At 38.4% G+C, this 18,610-nt stretch overlaps 2 protein-coding genes across 2 annotated transcripts in view; one reads left to right on the top strand and one right to left on the bottom strand.

The window, feature by feature from the left end:
- The window catches only part of LOC121430460 (CMP-N-acetylneuraminate-poly-alpha-2,8-sialyltransferase-like), a 2,472-nt gene extending 1,085 nt beyond the window's left edge, over positions 1-1,387 (top strand). The window contains exons 2-3 of the mRNA XM_041627727.1: positions 1-417; positions 847-1,387. The exon at positions 1-417 is cut by the window's left edge and continues 138 nt beyond it. Coding sequence (XP_041483661.1) covers positions 101-417; positions 847-1,111 — 582 coding nt within the window. The 5' untranslated portion in view covers positions 1-100 and the 3' untranslated portion in view covers positions 1,112-1,387. The remainder of the gene's footprint in view (positions 418-846) is intronic.
- A 2,441-nt stretch (positions 1,388-3,828) lies between these two features.
- LOC121430459 (ectonucleotide pyrophosphatase/phosphodiesterase family member 7-like) lies at positions 3,829-13,456 on the bottom strand. Its single transcript, XM_041627726.1, has 8 exons — positions 13,340-13,456; positions 11,869-12,028; positions 10,853-11,053; positions 9,000-9,196; positions 7,627-7,848; positions 6,554-6,697; positions 5,804-5,935; positions 3,829-4,226 (listed from the first exon to the last, which is right to left on the bottom strand). Exons 1-8 carry the CDS (start codon positions 13,400-13,402, stop codon positions 4,023-4,025), a joined length of 1,323 nt encoding a protein of 440 aa, XP_041483660.1. The 5' UTR covers positions 13,403-13,456; the 3' UTR covers positions 3,829-4,022.
- Between the last annotated feature and the right edge of the window lie 5,154 nt (positions 13,457-18,610).

The following is an 18,610-nucleotide window of genomic DNA, read 5'->3' on the forward strand; positions in this document are numbered from 1 at the left end:
TTCGTGGCAGCCACGGAGATGCGCGCTCGTTGGCAACTCGGGGATTCTGAACAGGAGCAAATGCGGTGCAAGCATCGACGCGCACGACTTCGTGATCCGGATGAACCTGGCGCCAATTGGGGGGATCTACGCAGACGACGTGGGATCCAAAATATCGATCATGACGATGAATTGGGAACAGTTACTACTCGCAGTGAGATGCGCGCGCAATCGGACCGATGACGTCGCAAAGGAATGTGACGAGTTGGATGAGCGAATGAACCAGGCTCGCGATGGAATAATCTGGTACACAAAGGGAGGATACGTTGATAGACTTGGCATTGTGGCTGAACATATGTTGAAGAATAACCATGGAAACGGAAAGCGTTGCCCTCGATGGGCTTACAGTCCGAGAGTGATGCAGGGACTTTGTAAACAGTAAGTTCCATTCCCAAGATATAAACTTATAGTTCGATATCTTTGTCTATATCTTCTAGTTTACAAAAAAAGGTGTTTGTAAACAATTAATGTAAAGCAAATATACGTTATTTTGATGAAATCGGTTATCCAGTCCTTCAAAGCAGTGACCAAATTGGCTGCGAATTTTTAGAGGACACATCGCGTAATATGGAAAAAAAAACTATATTATGAAGTCGCAAACGATGAAAGCAAGCAAGCAAAATCATCGGACAGATTAACATAAAAATAAAGTTTGAATGGTTATGGGTTACTTTGCTTATACCTCTCAAAGATTTTATTGAAATACTGTATATATATATATATCTCCTCCATTTCGCATCTAAATAGTGTCCTTAGGATAAATAGAAGTATATTAGTTTCTCGTTTCAAAATTTCGTTCTTTTTCAGATTATGGAAGAACAAAAATCCATCGACAGGTCTGATTGCGTTCTCCTTGGCATCTCTTATCTGTGACGAAATTTCTCTCTTCGGGTTTTACCCTTTCGAAAAAGACACTTTGAATAGGACAATAGGTTATCACTACTACGAGCCTCACAGTTCGAAACTCTTCTTCTATAACAAACACCGCATGCCCGTAGAGTATAGGATTTTTAGAACATTCGGGAAACATGGATCGCCGGGGAGCCAGCTTGTTATTCAACCATGTGCATGATGTGTGTGCATACTCTTGTTGATAATCAATAATAATTGTGCAATAATAATAATATTCTACCGTAACAATATGCAGTACTTGATGAACAAATTAGATCTTCCTGGGACTGAAGTCCTCTTGGTCATACACGTGGATTATGTTATCATTGTGGTAACTTTGTTAACCAACACCATGGCAACAAAGTTAAACAGTCAATCAGGATCAAGGATTTCAGGGAAGTTACCATTGGATGGTAAACTAATTGTGACTTGGATGTTGTTTGAAGGTTTGCATGGTGGCATGAACAATTGCTGATGTGGTTTACAGTACAGAAGAAGAGAAGAAATAGATAGGCGAGAAAGTGGAGATTTGAGAGTAGAGTATTCTTTCTTGAAAGTAGTCCTGTTCTCACTCAACATTCCTTCTGGTTTACAGTCCTTTTCAGGACTACTTTCAAGAAAGAATACTCTACTCTCAAATCTCCACTTTCTCGCCTATCCATTTCTTCCCTTCTTCTATCCACTGTTTCTATAACACTCCACATGGTGTACCGTAAACCACATCAGTAATTGTGACTTATATGCTTCTAAGCACTACGACCCCTAACGTAAAGGGGAAAGGGGCGTATTTGACGGGCAAAATATGACATTTGATTTTGCTGCAATCTCAAATTGAACTCATTAACCCTGCTTGCAAGCCCTGTAATTACTGTAGTTAGTAATGACATGAATTCATGATGAATTAACCCATAGTTTTATCATTTGTCTGGTTGAACTAAAGTGATTTGAAGAGAAAAGTGTTTTTTTTTGCTACTTGCATTACATAACTGCAGGGGCCTGGCAACGATTTTTGAAGCGGGGGTGCTGGTTGAAAAAAAATAAGACATATAGCCCCCCCGGGGGGGGGTGGGGCTTGTCTTATGAAGGTCAATTTTTAACAAACCAAGATTATTTTTTTTGGGGGGGGATGGATGCTGCCTATGGTGTATATAAAAGCAGCACCCTCAGAAAAAAAATCAGCACCACTGGCATATGCTTTGAACATTAGTATCAGACTTATAAAAACGTGTGGGCTTGTTCAAAAGTTTTGATATACTTCATATCACAAGCGTATGATATGTATAATGCGATTTCTTCGTCTGTTCACTCGTGAAAAACTATTGAATAAAAGTGCGACATGAGGGTAATTACGTGTCCAACCAACATTGGGCATCTTTATTTATCCAGTGTGATGAAAACTTTGCCCATTCTAAAGTAATTGCTGCTTTTTAACCTTACTGGACAATATGCCTTCCGCATTGACTGTGTCAAATAATGCCATAAAAATTGGTTGAACACATAACCCTCGTGGTGGAATAAATTTTACCCAATATTGTTTTACAGTGTTCGTGAAGGAATGTTATAAGGATTTGAGGATATATGAAACATGTTAAATATGTTAACAGCCGACGGTGAGTCAACCGGAAGTAAAAACGTGTCAAACGAGGACACGACCTCATTTAAACAGTTAATAACACATCTTTAAACACTCTTTGAAACTGATGCTTTGACGTTATCATTGACACATTCATATATTCAATAAAACTATGTGAGCTTAGATGGAATATATTTACCTCCAGAGATAAAGCCTCAATATTGGACCTCGGATTTTCTTCCGAGGTCATTAAGGAATGTAAGGAATTTTATTTCATTTTCTTTTCAATATGAATATTGACATGTAGGCTATCAAAGCGTTCACTTTTTGTAGTTTTTTTCCTTTCTAGCAGATTTCTCTTATGGAACCCAAATGGCTTGCCATCATTGATTCGATATTACACAAAGCATATTTGGTTTTTTTATTCAATTCAATCAAATTAAACAGTTAATTTCTTCCGATTGGCATTTCAACTATTTTCATGTAGAATAATATACAAATCAATAATATCATGAATATAGTACAAAAATAATGAATTATGTACAAAGGTCATGGAAGAATGGGTAACAAAAACCCCAGAAAGCAGGTGCTTCTGCCGGGATACTCCTGTAAAACTACTGTATATATGACTAAACAGCAATTAAAAAAAGAAAGGGCTATGAGAAGGGAACGGAGAAGAAAATAGCGTACATTCCAAAAACGAAGAGCTACGAAGAGCTAATTTAGCTCGTTATAGTGACTGCACTAGCTTCGGAGTGCTGATTTTTCTCGTTCAAATTAAGAGCTAAATTAGCTCTTCATTTTTAAAGCATAGAGAGGCAAGTAAGCGAGTAAGGATGGGCATGAAATACTTCGCATAATACCTGATTAAAGAATGCAGCAGGCATTCTTGATACCATTGCAAAGGAGAAACAACAAGTGTATAATATTTAACCAGTTATGTTACAGGTTCTTTACAAAACATTAAAATTCATATGTGCACAGAATGCACTTTTTCAATGAATAATCTAAAAAAAAAAAAAAATATGAAAACCCCTAAAACCCCTTCCATAGCAAATGAACTCTAAATTGTGAAGCCAACGTAGGCCCTGCTTCTTTTTCGGGTCATTCTGCTACCGGAACATTTCTGATTTTTAAGGAAAATTTTTCCCACCAAAGAGTATACTATTAATTACACAAGTTTATTAAGTGTACAAACTATAGACGACATTGGAGAGGACTCCGACTATTAATAGAGGAGAAGGTGAATGGAAAACATGGTCGCACATGACATGCAACTAATGGGCCATAAATAACATGTATAACCAAGACAGTAATCACCTTCCGATGTAAGAATGAATATTAAATCTCTGCACTCATGAATCAAATACTTTCTACCATATTAAAAAAAAATTATACCCTTTTCAATGAACGCGGGTACATCACCCAGCCGTGAAAAGAAGTAAATAAACATTCGTGCCTTGTGTACATAGGTGCGATGTCCATCTTGTAATGAATGTACCCCCCCCCCCCCTCACATCTAGTTGGAAGAAAATATGACTCCGACTACGAAACTGAGAGCAGTGACTAAAGGAGCCATCGTCGGCTTCGAATCCGACGATGTGGTCCACGGAGAGGCGGTAGTGGTAGGGTTTGCTAACATAGTAACGTATCGGTCACGTGATCCGTTATTTGGTGCTGGTTCGATGTCGAGAATCTCACACATGAGGTTGTATAAATCAACCTGATCAAGAAATACAAGAAAATAAAGTGTGAAATGTAATAAGGCCTATAGTTAACTTTGGTGAAGTTCCCACTTGATATAAGCCTATTATATATAAATGATATCTCCCTCTTTTATTCCATTCCTTTTTTCTGACTGGAGAATTTTCTATTTTCTCTGTATTTTTGCCTTGTTTTTATTCTTCAATGTGGCTTCCCCCAATATGGAAAACCAAATCTAGCAGTGGAAGAACTATCTTCAATCTAATGGACATTTCACACTTACGTACTGTTGTTACTGAAGCCCTTGGAACTGATCAAAGAATTAGATCAAAGAAAGTTTGAGAAAAATCAGACAAATAATGAGAAAGTTATGAGCATTTGAATATTGCAATCACTAATGAGCTCCTTCCATTGGCAATGCGACAAAGATGTGTGATGTCACATGTGAACAATTTCCCATTGATGGACTATAAAATACCCCCAAAATATCTCTTTTTGTTCTTTCTTATGGTGATCGGAACTTCTTTGCAAATCTGTATTACGTGCCCCCCCCCCCCCCCTAGAAGGAATTATGATCTACTGGGATAAAAGAGGCAGTTTCAGTGAAATATATAAAAAAGCAATGAGAAAGTTGTTCACATGTGACATCACAAAGCTTTGCCGCATTACCAATGGGAGGATATGCATTACAATAATGATCGAAACTTCAATTTAAAAAAATGCCTATAACTGTCTTATAATTAATTCATTTTTTCTCAAATTGTCATTGATCTGTTTCTTTGAATTTTCTGTTTTCGCCCAAGCTATCTTGTTTCAAAGGTTTTTATTTTCCTTGAACTGCAACTCTCCCTCTCTCGTATAACTTATTTCTGTTACTCGTACGAAGCATTGCCAGTCGGCCATCCACAGACACTATCTCAAACCTCGCACACGCACCCATGCGGGTGCTCACACACCCAAACCCTGAGACACCTCCTGACGCACACATCATCAAACACCCTCTCACCAGTTTCTCCGAGTCGGGTGAATAGGATAAGTGAAGCAAAAAAAAAAATTTGTGGGTGTTTCATAAAGCTGTTTGCAAAGTTACGAACGACTTTACGCACGACTGGAACATGTTCTTGAGTCATAACTCAATTACATAGAGATATCACATAGCGCGAGAAAGGATCCCCAGTCGTGCGTAAAGTCATTCGTAACTTACGGACAGCTTTAAGAAACGGGAATGGCTTGTCTGGGGTCCGTTGCAGAAAGAGTTGCGCGTAAACCACGTCAAAAAATCAATCGCAAATCCCAAATGCGCGCTGTTGATTGGTTGATAATCATATTACACATGATTTTTAGACTTGCGATTGATTGCTACACTTTCTGCAACGGGCCCCTGAACAGTGAAATATAAATTGACCTGAATTTTATCCTTACATTAACATGTGCTTACTATTAAACACCGGGAAATTTAGTAATTGATGATATTTCTCTTACTGATGTCTTGAGAGTATCTGCACAATATTTTTAATCCATAAGAACAACGTTAAATACTACATGAATTAAAGTATTATTGGAATTATTCTTTGCCGTTAACTTCACATTACTCACCGATTCCAATGCAGGGGCAAGATAGTTTTTCTTGAAGTGGGGTCCCTGAGCATAAAATGACGATTTCATCACCTTCCATTCGTTATCGTAACCGTGATCGGAGGACACGTCGGCGGCTGGGTGAAGTGCTCTCTGATGGGAGAAATGTAGAAACTTGGACAGAGATATGGTAGATGGGCCGAGACATTATACGTATGATCAGCCTCTGGTACATAAATTTAATCTCACAACGGCCCTTAAGCATTCTCTATAATTAATGTGTTTGTGTGGATGTGTGTGAATTTGAGGGATGTGGGAGGGTGCGTTAATGTGTGTGTGTACATTATGTGTCTATGTGTGAATTTGAGGGATGTGGGAGGGTGCGTAAGTGTGCGTGTGTGTGTGTACATTATGTGTCTATGTGTGAATTTGAGGGATGTGGGAGGTGCGTAAGTGTGTGTGTGTGTGTACATTATGTGTTTATATCAATAATGATAATAATAAAAGATAAAGATAAAAAATAATAGTTAAAAAATCCAATTTCATCTGCATGTCGAAGCAAGGTTGACTTCGTAGAAATGATATAGGCCCGATCTACTGTATTCACTGTTCGTATGCAAAATTAACAGGTAAGTATAATTTGCATTTCTAACACCAAGTAAACAATGAATTTACTTTTGTTTTGAGAGACAATGAATGCTTATAACCCCAATTATATTTGGTATAGGGAAATTGAAAGAAAAACAAAAAAGATGCAAGTGATAAACTGACCCTTGTGTGCATATGCCAGCCGGGATCTACGAATCCTATGATTGGTAAGATACGAGGATTATCTCTGTAGTGAAGTCGCTCTGGTATGTCTTCTTTCTTATAAACATGTAAAGCTGGATGGGCATCCTTTAGGGCGTTGTATACCTGTGTAATATGTAAAATATAATTAAATATAGTAATGCACGATGCCCCCAGGATATAGTAGGCCTATATAGGCCTATTCGAACATCTTTGAATAGTCGCATGTCCATGACAACACGACAAATTTTATACCATTTAGAAAGGAATGTGTTTGCAAAAGTGACCCCCCCCCCCCAATTGTCTTGGACGGTACTTCAACAGTGAGGTGCAGCTCTGTTTGAAGCTAACTAATCCCTAGTCCAGATTGGACGTTGGGGTCCCTTTCCCAAAGCTAAGATGGCATATGACTTCCAATCTCTAACCTAGTGCCAGTCCCCTCGTCTGCCGAGACCTAGCGCCGATATCCTCATCTCCCGAGACCAAACGCCATGATCCCCTCACCTCGCGAGGCCCAGCGCCAATCCCCTCATCGACTCCCGAGACCCAGCGCCAATTCCCTCATCGACTCCCGAGACCCAGCGTCAATCCCCTCATCTCCCAAGACCCAGCGTCAATCCCACCTTCTCCCATGACCCAGCGCCAATCCCATCATCTCCCATAACCCAGCGCCAATCCCATCATCTCCCGAGACCCAGCGCCAATCCCATCATCTTTCGAGACCCAGCGTCAATCCCATTATCTCCCGAGACCCAGCGCCAATCCCATAATCTTTCGAAACCCAGCGCCATTCCCCTCATCTCCCGAGACCCAGCGGCAATCCAATCATCTCCCGAGACCCAGCGGCAATCCCATCATCTCCCGAGTGGAGACACTGGGTTAGAGATTGGAAGTCATATGCCCTCTATGTTAGCTTTGTGATATGGAGCTTCCATACGACAATAAAGGTCCATTCTGGACTAACCATGGGCCTATTAGTCCATGGAGAAACGAACTCCATGAAAAGGATGTGATGGAAACCTCATAGGAAATGAATATTCAGCGCTCAAAAATACCTTGTCATCCGATGTATTCTTGGGAACTAGCTGGAATATGGGGCCATAGTCGGCAACCAGGAAATCGATATCAGCCTCGATGTCGACATAATCGCTGAGGATGACGTAGTCATTTCTTTCCACATTTACATGACCGTGGTCGCTTGCGATGATGACGTTGGTAGTCTGATCAAGACCTGTCTCAGCCAGGCGATCAAACAGGTAACCGATTTGAGAATCGACCTAAACATGGAGGTAGGTGGAAAAAGCTTAGATCACGTAGATACTCGTTAACTAGTGTATCGTAAATATTCACTCTAGTCTGCTGTATATTTTCAATGATTCTGTATTTCTTCATGCTATTGAAAAAGAAGTTGGTTAATGTCATAGCAAAAGTTAAAGTGACCATGATTTTTAGATTTAGATTTATTGGTTTATTTCATTTTTTTTCTTTCCATTTTTCACATACAAATCAAAAATACATAAATACGATTACAAAAATGAACAAAAGTAACGACTTTACATTTGCAAAGATTTGGTAATTATATGAACAAAATACGATACTTATATCATCATTTTATAAAACTTTATAAAATTTGTTATAAGATTTAATAATGTTGTAATTATCAATGCTAAGAATATGAAAAACCTTTAACATGGTTTAAAATGGTTTTTTTTTTTGGGGGGGGGTCAACCAGAAATGAATGGGTACATGGCCAGGGCCCCATTTCATAAACAAGTTGATACGATAACAACTTTTGGTGGATTATCAACTACCGTAACAACAGAGAAAATTGTGCTTTTTCATTGGCTCTTCCATTGAAAGGTGAAATTCCAGCAATAGCTGCTACCATAGCAACTATCTATCAATTTGGGGCCCAGGTGATGATCCTGGGACTTCCTATTCCCTAATATCCAAATAACAGCATCATATATATTTTTTTACTCGGTATAGCGATGAATTATTTTGAACGCGGACGACTTTTTTATTTCTTTATCCTACAGTCGACATTGGCATTAGCTGGATATATAACAGACTGCATATATCTACCGACCCAAGCACTGAATGGGCCCCTTCGATCCCGTATGATAGTGCATTTTACATGTATGTTCTCTGCCTTAGACAGAGACACTACAAAAGATATACAGGTGGCACAATCGTGATTCAACTTTAAGGGCAATTCCATAAAAAAAATGTACGTCCGACCCCTTATGTGTGGGACCATCATGAACCTTTATGTCTCTGATTTCTGGTTCTTTGGACAGTGTAATGTTCTCAAAGGACCATGACTTGGTCAGTCTATGAAGTGAATTTGGACTTGAGAAAAATGAGGGATGGACGTACAAAAAGGTTGATCATTTTATGGAATTTGCCCAGAAATAAAGAGACTCGCCTCATATAGTTTAGCTGTTCCATTTACCGACCCAATCCCATAGAGGTGGAGGTATGCATCGGGATTATCAAAGTACATCAAGACGAGATCAACATCGTCATCCTGAAGCCAGGAGATAGTAAGATCTATTCTGTCTTTCATTTGGTAGTTACGGATGTTCTCTGCCGTAGATGCAATCGTTTTGTTTGGAATGATACCTGAGAAAGATTATGATAATAATTAATAATATCAACATGCTTAGCGCATATCACTGCCAAATGCGTCCCTATGCGCTTTTGAAGGAGACAGAAAAGGCAAAGAAAAAATGAGAAAAAAATTGCTGGAAATTGTGGCAACTCATTCAAAAGTCTTTTTGAATAAAAAAAAATGTTTACAAAGTGGATTTAAACTTGGGTGGAGAAGAGTTCTTTACATGTGATGAGGGTGGTATTCCAAAGTGAAGGGGCAGAATGGGCAAAGAATCGATCTCCACAAAACTTGGTCTGAACACTAGGACAATTTAAAAGATCTTTATGAGCTGATCGAAGATTACGAGATGGCACATACCTAACTAAACAATCAATAAGATGTTTTGGAGCCATTGCATAAGAAAAGTACATGATAGCTCTTCATGCGCGATGAATGGTATATATGAAAGAAAAAAAAAACCAGTGCTCCCGCAGTTATGAAGATTGAAACTCAATTGAATTTTCAGTCTGATACACAGCTTGCTTTGAAGGATGAATTTTAATTGCGTTTACGTACAGTCATATAATTTGGACGTGTCCTGGGAAACGTTTCATCAACAAGTTGTCAGATATGACATCTTTCCTTGACTTTATACGCTGCAAAAACTACAGTGTTGATTTAACACTAGCCCAGAATCTATGTATATCCATTCCAGAGAAGTGTTAAACACCAGTTTGGTTTTGGTCTACCACCAGATATGTGTTTATACAACACCAACTAGTATTTAACAGCATTGGTTTGATTCCAAACTGGTGTTATTTCAATACTTCTCTGATGTGGACAGATGGGGTTGTCATTTTTTCAAGCAATCTGCTTATGATGACAATCCTCCTGCAAATTGTAAATGTTAACTAATTTGGTATGAGATCAGTTTTGTTTGTAATGATAATTTTAGTACATTTAGTTATGATTCATGCCAAAAAAGTTCTCAATATACTATGTTTGTTATGTTATGGAAAATGTATTATATACGAATGATGTAATTGCAGAAGTAAACAATAAAATCAAATCAAATCAAATTATGTAAAGCGCTTAGACACGTCGTTCCGATGTAATATCTCTAAAAATTCAAATATGAAATCAACATTTGAAAGGTTGGAGGAGTGACAACCTTTTCCAAATGTTAAACCCAACCTTGTATAAAGCTGAATCCAACATTTTAAGTTGGGGAGAACCACTTAAAGTGGTAAATGCAACAAATGCGAAAATGTTGTCACTTCTCCAACCTTTCAAATGTTTATTTAACTTTTCTTGTTTTTATTGTTTTTAGAGTAAGCGCTTAACTATATAAAAGCGGATTATTATTATTGTATAGATTCCAGGCTGGTGTTATATCAGGCACCGGAGTTTTTTAAGCGTAGGCTGTAGCACTGTGCAATGGTAACTGTCGCATCAAGCTTCCATGAAATGCTACCCTGAAGAATTTTACAATATAATTAACGTAAGAAAGGTGCTTACAATATTCGAAGAGGATATCAGACAAAAAATGTATATATTTATTTTTTACAATATATTTTCTGGGCGGGGGTACCATAAAAGTCTAGGACATGTGAAACTAACTGTAGTTCCAATGTTGAACTTTCCTTGAGTTCATTACCTGATGTATGAATGTGATGTTTTTGTACCTTTAATGGGAACCGATCCTCCCGGGTACATGATGGTAGCTGCTGTTAGACCCTGCAGAATGGCGGTTACCCAGACCGGTTCGACCCCCGTATCAAACCACTCGGCCTTTTGTAAGGTAGAGTAGTAGCTGTACGTTCTTTCTCCAGTAACTGGGTCGAAATACAGGTTGTGGATGGCGCCATGGCTCTCAGGGTATAGCCCTTCACGTAATATAAGATGTAGAGGGGTTAGGAGAGGGGCAGAGAGCAACAGAGAGAGAAGGGGAAAGGGAGGGGAGACAGAAAATGAGGGAGGGAGAGGGAGAGAGTGGAAGAGAAAGTAATTTTTATGCGTGCCTGACAAAAAAGAGCAAATTTGCAGACTGCATAATAGAGAAAAACGTTCTTATTTCATATCATTTGCGCCATAATACCTTCACGGAGGAGACAATATATACAAATGCACTGGAATACGATGTATATACATGTGCAACCTACTCTGTCTACTAGCACGTTGTTTTAATAATCCTGTCACTCTAGCAACAGGTTGTTTAAACTTGTTGTAATTGTTTAAACTCTTTAAACAACTTGTTTAAAAAGTTTTAACAGCTGTTTAAAAAGTTTAAGTAGCTATTTAAAAAGTTTAAGTAGCTATTTAAAAAGTTTAAACAGTAAAGTTTAAACAGTAGTTGATAGAGTGACAGGCTTATACAACGTGCTTAAAGCAGTGTTTTTACAGTGTACTACTAATGAAATTATAAACATGTTCTTCTACACTCTAAAAAATGAAGTGCTAATTCAGCTCTTAAAGAGCGTGTATAGTGACTGCACTTCGGAGTGCTGATTTTCCTCGTTCAAATTTGAACTAGACAAAACAGCACTCCGAAGTGCAGTCACTATACACGCTCTTTAAGAGCTGAATTAGCACTTCATTTTTTAGAGTGTACTTTATACGTTATGGTATTACATTTTTTTCCTCTTGGACATCTGTTCTCTAATAAGGTATGCAAAGAATAGCCCCATAACTAGATTTATACCTGTTGCGATAGAATACATTGACGGGGTTGATAATGTCACGAACACGCCATCCATCCACTCAGCTCTGACGCCATTCTCTTCGACTCTCATCAAGCTGGGAAGATCTTCTTCAAACCGGTCCCATCGTAGACCATCAGCTAGTAATAATATCACCTTTTGCTGTAAAAAGCATTACAGAAATATCATCCCAGTATCATTATTTTTTAAAAATAAACTTGCAAAAATGTCGGTTCTTTTAGATTTTGCATAATTTCATTTACCACAAGCAAGATTCTAGCTAAGTGTCGAGTGATAAAATTCCACAAATAAATTCAATAATAAAAAGAAATATTCAGGAAATGCCGCGGCTTGTAACAAAAACAAGGGGAAAATTAAATTAAAAGTTCTATGAATAAACGTCCTCCCATTTAAACGTCCTCCCATTTATGCCAATTCGGTAAGCAAGAACTCCATGCGCGTCCAGAAATTTGTGATTTTATGAACCACCAACCCGCTCTGTAACAATAAAGAAATTCCTTGATGTGGAAAGCGAAATGTCTTTGCCTCGGGCTCTGTCCCGTTGAGAAATGTTTTGTGTCGAGACACATTTAAAATGATTGATTGATCGGTTAATAAAAAGGATTTATTACATTACAAGCCTTAAAATAAGGTGAAATGTGGCAGTATCACCATGTAATGAATTGAAATGGGAGCCTCCTGCAAGAATAATTCCCTTGAAGATAATTTTATTAAGTGACAAATGAGTACAAAATTCCAAATTACTTGAATAATAACAATCACCGGCGATGGCCATAGTTTATATACGTTCAACGTATATGCTTGTCTGATATATTTCTATTTACTCGAATCAAGTGTTTGTTTTGGTAGACTTGAACTTTAAACATCACCTGAGTACCAAATTTCTACCACCTCATACATGTAACATACTTCATGAAAACATAAAGAAAATTCGCATTAATCGCCTCTTAAGATAAATTGAATATTAGTGATATCAATTGCAAATATGAGCTAGTATGAGCTAATGGTTCAAACTTATATACAGTTAAATAAAAATAAATAAAAAAAGTGCTGTTTTTCTTCTTTGAACCTTCAAAGTTGTAACGTTACACTTATCCTCTGTACAAATCTGCACTCTTCCAGATTTGCCAAGGTTGAAAATCTTCCATAGGATGCAAAGTTGTAGTTAAAAAAAGCTTCTAATATTGAATCTGAAGTAAAATTGCACATTATTTTCCCTGTTTTACCATTAAAATAGCACCAACGCGAATCTACTATTAATTCTAAATCATGATTCGCGCATTAAGGAAGCCCTGACCCTCTGTATTTTTCTTTAATTATCAGAATTTTGTTTTCAGTTTTGTCTAATACGATAAAACATGTTGAAAAGTATCTCTTGATTGTATTCGATATTGAAAAACAAAACAAAACAAATTACAGTATAGCAATGCAAGATAGTTCATAATTATTTACCCGAGCAGCCACAAGATGGCATAACAGCAGAAACGAGAAAGCAATCATAAATGCATACTTCATAATGATATTAATGCACCTCCCGGTTAATTCTGACAGCTAACAGAAATATCGTATTGGTGATCCAATAACTGGTTAGATATATCGATTTCACATCTGCCTCAATCTGTATACAAGTCCTTGTCCTTTGCTCATATACTTAGTATCGCAAGCTTTTTATGATCTGATATCTTTGAGTGCAATTGGATATTATCAGCTGTGATTACCTATTTGTATAATTAATGCTGATAATTAAGGCTGTGCGCATAGTCTTAAAACCAAAACTCGTGCTCCCAGTCTCTCGCCCTTCTTTTCCCTCCCCTCGCCCCCTCCCTCTCTCTGATTTTTTTTTTGCACTTGCAGATATAAGTAATAAAAAGAAAAAACATTTGCTTGTTGATCCTACCACGTTTATTTTTTTCTTTCCCCTCTCTCTCCTGTCTCTCATTATTTCACCCATCATCCGTGTCTCTCTCTCTCTGCCTCCCCCCCTCTCTCTCTCTACACACACACATATACACACACACCCTCGTACACACACACACCCACTCACCCCCACGCACCCTTACACCCACACACACACACACACACACACACACACGTAAACCCTCTCTCTCTGCCTCTCTCTACACTCACTCACACCCACCCTCCCTCAAACACATACACACACACACCCTCACACGCGCTCGCACACGTCACCCACCCACACACTTTTGATATAGTTCACACTGCGATATCGCATTTATTTTTGTAATATTATATTCGAGTACAATTCACAAGTGGTTCTAGAGCAAATATTCAAGATAATTATCGGCAAATTATATTAAGTTGTCATTGTTGACTATCATGTGAAGTTTGTACACGATATAAGAGAGACACTACTATAGACCTTCGTCCCAAATCAGAGCTCAAAACAAGTCACCCCCACACCTTACAAAATAAGTTGATGTCTCCCCTCCGTTTTTCGGTTTAATCAATAATGCACTAAGAGCTATACATGTATAGTGACTCTTTGGGACCATATACTATAGGGGCTATCGGTTATATGACGAGTATGATAAACTAACATCGATAATCCTCAAGATATATACAACCGTGTTAATAAAAGCGTAACTTTTTTTCATCATGCCCCCCCCCCTAGATATTGTATAAAATGACAATTTGGTACCCGTTAAACTTCACTTAAGGTGTTCCTCGTTTTGTATGATGTTTTGTCTGAATCAATATCGGCATGAAAACGCAGACGGGTTAAGAAAAATACGGTTGACTTCTGTGTTGAAAGGGGAATTAATATCGTTGATGAGTTTCAGTCCATTGTATGGCGAATGTGCCATCAATATATTTGACGACATCATTTGATGATATATTATTTTGCCATGTAGACATGATAGCGATAATAATGTCAACGTTATGAGAAACGTTATTCGTGCCAATTAAGTCGACTTAATATCGATCTTTGATTATTTTGACATGGCGAAACGATTATCTTGCCAAGTCGACTTATTAAAAGTTGCATGCCAACATGTTGAGATACATGATCTTGCCACCCCCCCCCCCCTCTCTAAGTCCGGTACAGGCATGGTAAGATACGTAATATCTTGCCATGTAGATTTATTTAAAAAGAATATATGTCGTCATTGTCGATGACATCCATGATCTCGCCAAGTCGGCCCACAAAAGTTATGTGTAAACAATATGGCCCCTTGAACATGGTGAGGTATTACTATTTTTTTTATAAAAATGTACATGTCCGATTGTAACAAGTTATTTTTATTGTGTATCCGGCGCCATGGTGACGTACAAGTATATGCCTTCACAGGGGCCGCGGAACCGGGAGGCGCGGGGCGGGCTTCAGCCCCCCCCCCCACCTTTTCCCAAAACCGTGTACACGTACAAAAGCGCAAAAATGACCATTATGATTGTGATTTTTTTGCATGGTCAGCCCCCCCCCCCCACTTTGAAAACCGTTCCGCACCCCATAGGCCTGTATCGTCATTGGGTAGGAGAGACCTGCGGGTCACAGTTCTGTGTGCAGGCCCTTCTAGGCGACCCAGATTGACTGGCTCCTCCAAAAATGCGCCTTTATGTCATTGACAGATATATGGCGCTATACACATGCTGTGCATTCGTAACTCGTCATAAGTTAAACTTTTTCGGAGTCCACCGTGGCGATATAACCCGGGGGGGGGGGTAAATTAAGTGAAATCAGCCGGAATCATGATTACATCATCATCGTAATTAGGTATTATGTTTACAACTATTGCATTACTCAAAATAAAAATCATGGGGATGGGTTCACGAATTAATTCCTCGATCGTTATAGAATCCCCGAGAAAAATTGCGGGGGAATTATCGGACCTATAATGTTTTCAGGCTTATTTGTAGATATATGTATACAGTAATTGCATTCATGCTAATAAGGCGATTATGCTGATTGTCTTTTGCTCAGGGTCGGGTTACCAAGGTTGCAACCAAATAAATTGAATTGAATTGAATTGAATTCAATTCAGTTCAGTAATCAAATGAACAAAAATCAACAACAAAACCGATATGCTAGTAACTGCTGGTGTTGCTGCCCTCTACCAACGAACGTAGAGGGCAGCAACACACAAGCGTCAGAGTTATCAATCTATTGATAACTCTGACAAGCGTGTTGCTCTAAGGAAGGTCAACTCCGCTCGAATTTTGTGACCACTCTAAAAAATAAGGGGGACTTTTCGGAAATTTGTCGAGTTGATTTTTTTTCATTGGTTAATTTGAAATATTTTTTAATGAACAATTATTAGATCGGTTATTCTGGGTAGAAATGTTAAAAATATTACTTTTAATTTTAAAGAAATTATTTAGCTTAAATAATCATGATTTTGAATTTTTTTCTCGTTTTGGAATATTAGGTCTATGACGAGGATCCCTCTTATCTCTTATTTTCCTCTGCTGAATTTCGCTGCACCACTAATAAATGCATAGACAACCACCGTAATAATCGAGGTCATTTTTCTGGCCTGGGTGCGCCGAGTCTGGGCCGGTCGCGTAGCTAACTAGTGACGTTGATGATGCGCCGGGGCTTCAGTCGACTCGTCATAGATCTTCTAGCAACATAGACAATGACATCTAATTTGCCTGGTCTGATTTGAAGTGCAATTGCTTCAGGACTGATGTTTATCAACGATGATTGTTCAAGGTCAGATTTCAAATTTTAAATTGCATTTGACTTTTAAGTCTATAAACCTTAAAACAAGAAGATGAATCCCCGAAATCCGGGTCTAATTTCAACTTCGAGTCCGAGACTATGGACGGCGAAAAAAAACCCATGCATCGGATGCATTGCATTGGCTGCGCGCTGCGCTGCAGCTGAGCTGCACAGCCATGCAGGCGCTGCGTCGCGTCGAAGGTCGATAATCATTGAGCAACCAAACTTCCAAAGCCAAATTAAAGCTTGAATAAACGGCCACCTATTCACATTTCCCTGGTTTTCTTCAATAATTTCTAAGAAAATCAGCCAATTGAGGGAAATTGATTGCAATGTTACATCGTTTGCAGAGTGCCATCATCGACATTCGTTTTGCGTTAGACTTAACCTTAGTTATAATAGATCTAGGCCTAGACTAGAAATGGGGGCTAGATAGATTAGACCATCTTAATGATTTTGGGTAGAAAGTAGACTGATAGACAGCATATCATCCATATCTTAATTTGACCATTGATTCTGTGCAATCAATGTTTAAAGACTTTTACATAATTTGTTTGCCGTATTGCAATTAGTAAATTTTCCTGGGCCTGCATGGCCTGGGCTTGGCTGGCAGAACGCGTTTTTTTTTGAGAAATTTCGAAAGTGAAAGAGCAAAGTGACTGAGCTCGTCGTGATTTTATTTTTATGCATTTTCTGACTGAATTTTAAAGATTTCATGCCTAACGCTAAGGCCTAACGGTAACTTGTCAACCATATAATCTTCTAGATCTAGACTTTACCCTGTATGTAGGCATTTAACGGACTAAAAAATCATAACCTCCTAGCGGCTAGCCCATGCAGGCTGGCCTTAATTGAACCAAACTTAGCTTGCATGGACCAACCCTCAAATGGTCTAGATTTAGGCGTTCTATACTATAAAGACAATGTGGAATTCGTCTGTTTTGAGTTGATTATTATTTTAGTATTTTTTTATTGTTGCATAGACTATCTCATACCAACAAGTCGTGCTAGATCTATATATATTCTAGATCTACTTAGATATCCAGTGTGGAACAACATCTTCAACAAACAGATCGAGACTGGTCAGAGCATTTGTCTAGTTAGACAAATAAAGTTAGATCTTTAGACTTGGGTCTATCGATCAACTAGACAGGAATAACCGTCGTTTCTGGGGATTTATTCAACAATTTCTGACATTTAACTATAATCTCCATCGGTGAGTGAGCCGGCGCAGTTCAGCAGAGCAACCAAAATACAGAGACTGAAGCTTTTGGTTTATCGATCAACATGATCAAGATCCGAGGTTAGATGTAGACTTCACTTATTACTGATTTGAATGTATTTCTAAATTTATAAGTTTTTTGGAAAATGGTGAAAAGAAATGATAACATACTACTGATAGATACGTGAATTATTTTTTTAATACCCATTGGCATTGCTGCCCGGCTGCTCTAATAAATAAATGAGTCACGGCCTATATGGACTGCAGATAAATGCTGATCGACGCCTAGCAGAACAAGTACCAGTGCTAGACTAGGGGGTTGAAATCTAAGCAGACGACGGAGCTTAATGTAGCTTATGCATAGAATGATGATGGGTTCAGCGAAGAGCCCAGAGAAAATAAGGGGGACATATTCAATCCCGAAATGCTTTGCGAGTGGTCACAAAATCGTCTCGGCGCAAATCACCTAATTCAGCCGTCTGGTGAAATCGCTGATAACAACAATCACCGATTTGGTAATGATTTTAGTTTCCTGAAACTTGCATTTGTAAAGTTTTAAATATCAAAGTATGTTTTCATATTTATGTATATCCTTCAACATATTTTTTAATGTTATCTTTGATATCGTTGTAGTCATATTCTTTCATATTCAATTCTTGATCACTACTAATTTGTTGTTGTATTTGATTTCGTTGTCATGAACAATAAAATATGCGCGCAGCTCAGTTGCATGCGCGTATCGAGTTGACCTTCCTTAGAGCAACACGCTTGTCAAGGCCCTTGACGCTTGTGTGTTGCTGCCCTCTACGTTCGTTGCCCT

This window comes from Lytechinus variegatus, chromosome 17 (genome assembly GCF_018143015.1).
Source record: "Lytechinus variegatus isolate NC3 chromosome 17, Lvar_3.0, whole genome shotgun sequence".
Lineage (NCBI taxonomy): Eukaryota > Metazoa > Echinodermata > Echinoidea > Temnopleuroida > Toxopneustidae > Lytechinus > Lytechinus variegatus.